Here is a 9,828-nt window from a genome sequence, read left to right on the forward strand (position 1 = left end):
AATAACCAAACTACATGTTTCACCCTTTGATTACATAAATGAGGCAACGTCAAATCTATTTTTCCATCTGTGGCCATCATCCTAGCCACTTGCTGGTCTACAACCTTCCAACGGAAAATGTTCCGTTCTTATTTTCCTTCATGATAGCATTACTTCTACAACTCTTCTTCATCCAAGGGGTTAATTACTGCCCTGTAATTGTTCAGTGGCCACTTTCCTCTTGGTACGGTTAGAAGAGACTCTTTAGCTATGGTAAGCAGGTCTTCTAGGAGGACACTCCAAAATCAAACCATTGTTCTTTAGTCTTGGGTAGTGCCACAGTCTCTGTACCATGGTCTTCCACTGTCTTGGGTTAGAGTTCTCTTGCTTGAGGGTACATTCTATCTTATTTCTCTTCCTCTTGTTTTGTTAATTTTTCTCTAGTTTATGTAGGATATTTGTTTTAATGTTACTGTTCTTAAAATATTTTATTCTTCCTTGTTTCCTTTCCTCACTGGGCTATTTTCCCTGTTTGAGCCCCTGGGCCTATAGCATCCTCCTCTTCCAACTAGGGTTGTAGATTAGTAATTAATAATAATAAAATATTGTCATTAACTTAACTGCAGTGAAACGATTTCATCAGTATCTAATGTGGTCGGTCCCATCATACAGTGGTCTAGCCATCCAGGGGGGGGGATAAAAACCAACGAGAAAATATTATCATTCAACAATCCGAATGGCATCTTATATGAGAAAACGGTTTCATAAACATATAGGCTACAATGCAATACAGGATGGTCCTCGAGTTACGAATGAGATTGTTCTTACAATATGTGGTTGATTTTTGTCATAATTTGGATTTTATATACTATAAATAACACTTTGAACGTACAAACATACATACTGTATACAGTATGTATAATTTATAAATTCCTTACCATTCCTAAATTACTGTAACCTATACAGTGGTGTAGTGTACCTACACTTCATTTCCATACCTTTATTCCTGTGTTTGGCCTGTACACTGCCATCAGAACTCTCTCTTACACGTTACACATCTAATGCACAGCAAAGAATTAAAAGGCATGAAAATATTCTCCCTCAAAAGCATGAAAATAAACACCCCCCCCCAAAAAGGAGGCATGAAAGCCACAAAGTCCACAGACGACGGACGAAAACTTTAAATCTCACTGTATAATCTACAAAAAATACAGTAAGCTTTATACACATCTTATATCATTGTAGGACCTTTTCAGCATAAGGAAGCACGGCATTGCACTTATTTGCACCAGAGGAAGTACGTTGAGGGTTCATTTTCAAAAGACCACCAATTCTACTCATTATAAAAAGGAACCTTTGACACCCACTTTTCATATTTCATATAACATTTTATACTGTTAAGACACAAATGCAAAACAGCTCCCCAAAATAACTCGAAAATCCCAAGAGGAACATTATATGTAATATGGCGGTCACTTACTTTTGTCATAATATTATTTGATCTTCATAAAGCAGGTCTGGATGTATAGCATGATTATAAAAATAGCGGAACCAAACAATTAGTAATTACAGTAAATAAAAACTTAAAAAGAAGCAAAATAAAAGATAAATCAGTTGGACAGCTGGCAGAGATTAAAGGGAATAAATAAAAGTAAAAAGAAAGAGAATTAACAAAAAAGAAAAAGAAATCAATGATGCTACACACAACAATCATCATCTAAAGTGAGCCATGAAATAAACACTGTAAAAAGTCCTCTGACAAACGAGTGATTTTTGGAGCTTTTTATCTTTTGTTCTTTGGTTAATAATTATAAAAAAGTGGTCAAACAAACCACTTCTATCATTATATGCAGGAAAAGCTGATATGATACCATACATGAATTAATTTGCAACTTTCCTTCAAAATACATTAAAATTCTTAATAAAATGCTATTGTTCCAGGGTTTTCAAGCTAATACTTCAGGGTAAATTGTGATAAAGTAATTTTCAATCAAATAAAATATAGTAGTATATACTGAACTTCGACCAATTTGCTTTGAAAAACCTGGTCCGAACACAGAATTAGAATGCCCCGTACCTGAAATAAAGGGAAATGTTGACTGGCCCTTACCTGAAATAAGGGAATATGTAGAATGGCCCTTACCTGAAATAAGGGGAAATGAAGAATGGACCTAACATGAAATAGGGGGAAATGTAGAATAGCTCTTACCTGAAATAAGGGAATATGTAGAATGGCCCTCACCTGAAATAGGGGAAATGTAGAATGGCCCTTACCTGAAATAAGGGGAAATGTAGAACGGCCCTAACATGAAATTGGAGAAATGTAGAATAGCTCTTACCTGAAATAAGGGAAAATGTTGAATGTCCCTAACTTAAAATAAGGGGAAATTTAAACTGGCTCTTACCTGAAATAAGGGGAAGCGTTGACAAAGCAAGCAGCCACATCATGATCCTAGACAATCGTGTTATTCCCATGCTGGTAGCCATCATATCCGTGGCAGGAAGCTGCCCGCCACAATTTCTCCCCCTTCCAATGTCGCGTCCCTTTACTTGTGCTCCCTTTACCATGTGCGTGCGCACACGCGCCTCGACACCGATCAGTGGCCCTTCTAAAGGGGAGTTACTCCTCCTTAACCCTAAATTACATTGGTCCTGCTAAAGAGTTCCCTGTCATGTCCATGATGTCCACACACAAATACTCGATTTGCTTCCTCTCATTGGGGACTTCATAAATCTTAACTATCGATAATAATCCGTCTCTTGCTTGCGCTACTTGTGCTGATGGCGACAAGGCAAGCGCAAATAGTTCCAAATATTCGACTTAGATTGGCATTCATGAAGACTAATATTGGGAGAGGCCTCTTTTTAACCAATCGGAAAATCACTACACACCTTTCAGTTGAATACTGATATACCTGAAATTAAAAAAAAAATGAGATAAGATTACACTGTGTAATAAGACAATCAGCTTAAAATCTTTCAAGTATATTAAACCAGTCTTAAATAAGCCTGTGATCATAGAAATAAGTGTCGGATAAACATCTTTTCCGCACCCGATTTTGAACTTATTTCACGTCTATAAAACTACCAAATATGAAGATATGACCCACTCTAAGCACATAATTATAATACTGTACTAATACAAAACTCATACAAGAAACACATCTATATATACAAAACTCATTCAAGAAACACATCTATATAAATTTATATGTATCTCCTAACAAGGACATACAATATACCTTTTCACATAAATGTCTAAATTCCCAGGCCTCTCCTTCAAGACCAAATGTAAGCTTTCACGGATACTGAATCGGGCATAAATTTTAGTCGCCTATGAACATGACAGAGATGTTTAACACCTTCATGATATTATGTGCTTTCAAAATGTTGAATAATTCTAGTACAAAAATACCTTGACCAAAAAATTTAAAACAAAATGACGATCAATAGTTCAGATGAGATTTTCAATTCCTATTTACACCAGCTGTACAAACCAGTCTTTTATGTGGGAGTATTCCGATCCCGTGATGGAAAATACTTGTAAAATGTGGGGGGGCGAATGTGGCTATATCGGCCAAAATAACTTTTAAAACCCAGTCCTTACCTTATTCCTTGGCCATCAGACTAATGAGGGGGGGCTATCGCTATGGGACTCTTAGTATATATATATATATATATATATATATATATATATATATATATATATATATATACATACACATACACATACTGTACCTAAGAAAATTTTATAATTACTTATATAATTTCATTTGTCCCTCAAGTGTCCAAACCCTCATCTTTCAAGTAAGGTACTTACTAAGGGAGAGGGGGGCTTAGTTACAGGGTGAGGTGGGGGGGGGGGGAAATTGAGTATGTGAACTGACAGACAGCTGTTCACCCCGAGGAAATTTCGGCTTCCCAATCATGCAGAACGAGTATGGACTCCTGAACCTTCTACACAGCCAGGAATAATAATGCAAAAACTGATATTGCTCAAGGCAGAATAAGTTTGTGGAAAACCTTTACCTAGGGGCTGGAAGGCAATTTATCATAAAAAAAAAAAAAAAGAAAAAAGAAAAAAAAAGAAAAAAAAATTTCAACCAGGGGTCAACTCTCCCTGTTGAAAGAAGTGGAGAAATTTATTTTACAGCTGAAGCTAAAGATAGCATACTGTGCTGTGTAACTCCCAGCATTGCTCTCCCAATCCAGTACATACCACAGCCTGACTGCTACCCCAATGGAAGGAATGAAGGAAAGGAGGTAAACGAGGTCGCTCCCTCTTCCATCTCCAGATTCATGCCATCCTTTATACATTAGGCTAGACATTTTTCGAATGAGCAGCCACCTTAGGTCTGGAGGAGTGCGTCTCAAAAGGACTCGGGTGCACAAAAGTGGTCTGTCTACAGTTGTGTAACATCATTGACGACAACGGTGGGAAACCATATTCCCAGTTTCTTAATTTTTTTACCCCCAAAGGACATACTGGTACGTTTCACAAAAGCCATCCCTTTACCCCCATGGACGTACCGGTACGTCCTTGGAAAAAAATGCTATAAAAATTTGTTTTTCATATTTTTTGATAATTTTTTGAGAAAATTCAGGCATTTTCTAAGAGAATGAGACCAACCTGATCTCTCTATGACAAAAATTAAGGCTGTTAGAGCAATCTAAAAAAAAATATACTGCAAAATGTGCTGGGAAAAAAATAACTCCTTGGGGGTTAAGGGTTGGAAATTTCCAAATACCCCGGGGGTAAAAGGGTTAATCTTAGACCTTAGGGTCAATTTATATTTGGAGGAAGGGGAAAGGAGTTAGGTAAGCAATTTACTTTCGAAGGCTATTATCATTACATAAAAAACAATTTGGTAAAGCAGGATGCTACAGGCCCAAGGGCACTAATAGGAATACAGCCCAGTCTGGAAAATAAACTGCAAGGTAGCAAATTAACCATAAGAGAAATTAAAAAATAAATATAGATGAAGTTAAGTAAAAAACTATGATATGAGACTGATATCATTATAATTATTTCTAGCCGAGCTACAACCCTAGTTGGAAAAGCATGACGCTATAATCCCAAGGGCTCCAACAGGGAAAAATAGCCCTATGAGGAAAGGAAACAAGGATATAAATTACGAGACGTAATAACAATCAAAATAAAATATTTTAAGATCATTAACAACACTAAATTAGCTCTACCATACATAAACTATAAAACCTTAATTAAAACAAGAAGAGAAACAGGATGGAGATAGCATGCCCGAGTGTACCCTCAAGCAAGAGAACTCTAACCCAAGACAGTGATATGACTAAACAGAAGAGCAATGGCACCAAGTTAGAACTTCAAAGGTCAGGAGCTTCCATCGAATCACTATATACTCTATAAGGTTAGGGAGATCATTCCACACTTTAGTCGCAGCACAAATAAACCTTCTAAAAAATATAATCCCTCGTCAGGCTGGGAGAAGAGAGAGGAAAGGTCACCTTTTGTTCACTTGTTTGGTGTCGGCTTCGCCCAAAATTTGGGGAAGTGCCTTGGTAAATAGAATAGAATAAAAGGAATAGACTCGACTATTAGAATTAACCGTAAGCTTTGCACTTCATTGCAGATGGCCTTGTCCAAGAATGGGAGCCTTTGTAGGGTGACGGCCAGATCCCGTAGAAAATGGGAATATTCTGAACTGTGGCCGTCGTTCTAAAAACGATTTTGCCGGGAGAAGCTAGCTTAAAAGACCCACCTAACCTATGCTAAAAGCCGTGTCCTTACCTTGGGGGGGCTGCGCCCCCCAGGGACCCCTCCTTACACAACATATTTAAGATCCGTAGACCATTTCCAAACGTTTTTATTCTATACAAGATAACAGTAGGAGCAATAATAAGCAAATTAGGACGCTTGGCCGTAGCACTACAAACTACCCCAAGAATGTAAAGGATAGTCAGAATTACAAGAGGATGATAAATGAACTATACGGTATAAATAATGACGCTGGCAGACAGCCATACAAGTTAAGGGGGCCGGAGGCATCACAAGTTACATTTTACAGGGGAAAGTTAAATTACAATTTCAGTTGACATCAAACTTAGCAAGACTTCTTTCATTAGTAAATCTATTAGACACTATATTGTATGAAATTATTGTTAGCTGTGAGGGAGAGAGTATTTTCTATATTCACAAGTAGGCTTTAATGTAGAATTGTTTGTTACTCCTAAAACATCTAGTAATCTTGGCCCCAAATATAATTTAAAAGTACCATAAGCCATAGTTCACTCCTAGCCATTGGGCTAATAGCATTCCGCTTTTATAAGATGTTTTTGCAGCTTGGCTTGTAATGATAACAATTTTTTCTGCATTTCAATACTTATGACTTCCTACTATTCATTAGATGATTTCCCCATGGAAAAGAATGGGGGATTTTGGCCAACAATAATAATAGAGAAAAAATTCCAATGAAAAGTGTAAGGTACCTCAAATTATTTATCTGGCTTTTTTCCATCTAAACACTTAATATTCGGTAAGAGTAACACACTCATTGCATCCACCACTGAAAGAGCAATGTATACCTTGGATGTTTACTAGGACCAACGGGAAAATTATACAGCCCAGCACTGTGACAGCACCGAAGTTAATGTTAGTGGCGGGTGTGTCCAACCCGGCTTGAATGCCAGTGCAGCAACATCAGGACATGCTGTCAATGAAAATCTAGATGCTTGCAACGGGAATATTGTTACACTCTTCATTGAGGGCATTTCCAAACTCTTCAAGGGTCATGGGCTATGCTAAACAACTGGAAATGGCAACCTACTGCAACATGTTCCGCACTTGCTCAGTAGGGTTTAGGTACGGCAAATACGCAGGAAATTCCATTCAGACAATTGTCTCCTCTTCTAGGAAGTAGATTCACAGACCTAGCATGACGGGGGATGGGCCTTATCGTCCATCTAAAGGCAGTCGGGACCAACAGCACCAGCGTATGGTCTCACATGCACATCAAGGGTGTCATCCCAATAGCGAACGTCTGTCAAGATGCCTCTCCCCATGACGTGCTGATCCGTTCTTCCACTCCCTCCCTAGACCATTATTGACCTTACCCAACTGTTGCGTCCGAATGAGACGATCACGTGCCCAATTCAAACAATACTGCCTGTGATGTACGGTCATTGGGATCCTAAAACATGTCCTTATGGAGGAAAAGCAGGAAATAAGGAGACGATTCCATATTGTCTGGGTGGATACATCGACAGCTGAGGGGTTCAGAATGTTATTTCGTGAGGATGGAGCTGTCCAAAATGGATAACACAAGCGAAGTGACTGAGTGATCTTGTCGTTGTGTAGCCGACCTCTCTCGACCACCACCATGACAGTGTGACGCCATACCAAAAGTTTGACGATGATTCTACCTTCTGTTAACAATGCTTTGGCTTATGTTAACCCTTTTACCCCAAAAAGGACATACTGGTACGTTTCACAAAACTCATCCCTTTTCCCCCATGGACGTACCGGTACGTCCTTGCAAAAAACTGCTATTTACATTCTTTTTTGCAGATTTTTGATAATTTTTTGAGAAACTTAAGGCATTTTCCAAAAGAATGAGACCAACCTGACCTCTCTATGACAAAAACTAAGGCTGTTAGAGCAATTTAAAAAAATATACTGCAAAATGTGCTTGAAAAAGAAAAAATGCCTGGGGGTTAAGGGTTGGAAAGTTCCAAATAGCTTGGGGGTAAAAGGGTTAACAATGCTTTGGCTTATGTTAAGTGCACTGGGAATGAGACAATGTGCAGACTCAGATTCTAGCATTCTAATGCATCAACCTAATGACTAGGATGTCAAAAGACATCTAAAGCATTGTGGAAGTATTGTTTTAGCTAAATGTACTGCCAGGGATAATGAAAATAAAGGCTCAAATCCTTCACCATCAATTAAAACATGTTTGAACCGAAACAGCGATGTTTACGTGAATGTAAGAAAAGTGTGTCGTTGCACGCTCATCGAATGCCTCAAAATGCACGTACAAATGGGGTTTGTCACTGACAGGGTGTCATTTGAAAGTATATTGAGTATCAACTAGCACAGTATATAGATATATATATATATATATATATATATATATATATATATATATATAATTCCTATCGCACGGTAATTAATATATAAAGACAACCATTGCAAAATCGGGTTAACAAGACATCTACCTTCAACTACAATGATTTAATCAATATAAAATGGCACTTTTATTCCCGCTACAATCACTAATAACATTCCACATTCATATAGCATACCCTAATTTTGGAGGACCTTATTATTATTATCAATATTACTTGCTAAGCTACAACCCTAATTGGAGTTTTTCTTAATGTCTGTGGCATTTAATCTGGTTTAATCCACCAATAATTCTTTTATTAATGAAGATTTGTAAAATATTTATCTACAAAAGTTAAATTCTGAAAGAGAAGTCCAAAATACATATTAAGTTAGGCATATTAAAAGTGTCTGAATATTGTAAACTGTAATTATTGCAAGCTTTATCCTATCAATTGAAAATATTTAGATTTAAAAGTACACTGTAGAAATATAAAAAGTTTATGCAAAAACTAAAATAGAATAAGTTAATACACAGCATTAACAACCTATTCTACATGAACTGACCTAAACTTGAAAATATATTAAGATTTTTGGAGCCTTTGTGTATCAGCGGCCAGTTCCTCACGTCTTAATTAAAAACGGACATCAACTAACCTAACCTTTCTCCCCCAACCTAGAAGCTGTTTCCTTACCTACTTAAGGTACGTCAAGCCAAATTAAAACATTAAAATCGACATATTACATATTCCCAACAATATTATGAAATAAAAGTTTTAAAAGGATGTCAAGTTGAATATATATATATATATATATATATATATATATATATATATATATATATATATATATATATATATATATATATATAATTCAGACAAGCCACGTTTGGGTACACACGATTGTTTAGCTCACAATTACATTGTATAATAATAATAATAATAATAATAATAATAATAATAATGATAAAAATAATAATAGTAATTGTAGTAGTAATAATTTTAATAGTAATAAAAAAATAAACGTAAAACACAAATTTAGTGACGTTTATTAATTTATTAGAGCCAAATAATAATAATAATAATAATAATAATAATAATAACAACAACAACAACAACTTGGTAAGCCAGGGATGGGTTGCACAGGGAGTGGGTAAGGGGTCGTATAGTGGGGTCGTATAGTGGGGTTAAAAAATCACTTATATGAAGCTTCGTCTTGGCTGTACGAAGTCTACAGTTCACAGTGTACGTCAGGTGTGTACAGGAGAACATCCGTGGGACAAAACGAGACACCTGGAGAAAAGGTAAACAATAAATACGAGAGATACAACATTGTTTGCACAGGGGGTGGGGATAAGGGGGTAGTAGAGGGGGTAAACACATTTCGAAAACAAGCCTTAATTTAGCTTATCGAAAGCTTTACGAAGCTTTAAGCATTAACAGTTCCTTCCACCGCGTCCAGGGCAACGTATGTGGGACAAAACGAGACACATTTAGTTAAAATAAACGAAATAGGATGTACAAAACAAATGTTTTTCCCAGCGTTCACAGAGTCGTTCGGTGTCACTTCCATCTATTTCACCGCGTAAAGCCGTTTTCCCGGACTTGTCTGCGTTACATAAGCGTAATTTACATTCCCGTACGCTGAGAGTCACTGAAATGACACTAAATAACGTGAAATTTACCTCCCGTAAGGAGCATTTAGCATTTTTTCACAGAGACATCCCAATCTGTTATAAGCAAATCCAATATGGCGTATGGACTGTTCTG

General features: G+C 36.9%; 1 protein-coding gene across 1 annotated transcript in view; it reads right to left on the reverse strand.

Annotated features, from left to right (window-relative positions):
* The window catches only part of LOC137627919 (activin receptor type-2A-like), a 36,535-nt gene extending 26,707 nt beyond the window's left edge, over nt 1-9,828 (reverse strand). Inside the window, exons 1-2 of the mRNA XM_068359372.1 lie at nt 9,744-9,828; nt 2,385-2,894 (exon numbers count right to left, since the gene is read on the reverse strand). Of these exons, the coding sequence (XP_068215473.1) occupies nt 2,385-2,547 (163 nt within the window). The 5' untranslated portion in view covers nt 2,548-2,894; nt 9,744-9,828. The remainder of the gene's footprint in view (nt 1-2,384; nt 2,895-9,743) is intronic.

This window comes from Palaemon carinicauda, chromosome 35 (genome assembly GCF_036898095.1).
Source record: "Palaemon carinicauda isolate YSFRI2023 chromosome 35, ASM3689809v2, whole genome shotgun sequence".
Lineage (NCBI taxonomy): Eukaryota > Metazoa > Arthropoda > Malacostraca > Decapoda > Palaemonidae > Palaemon > Palaemon carinicauda.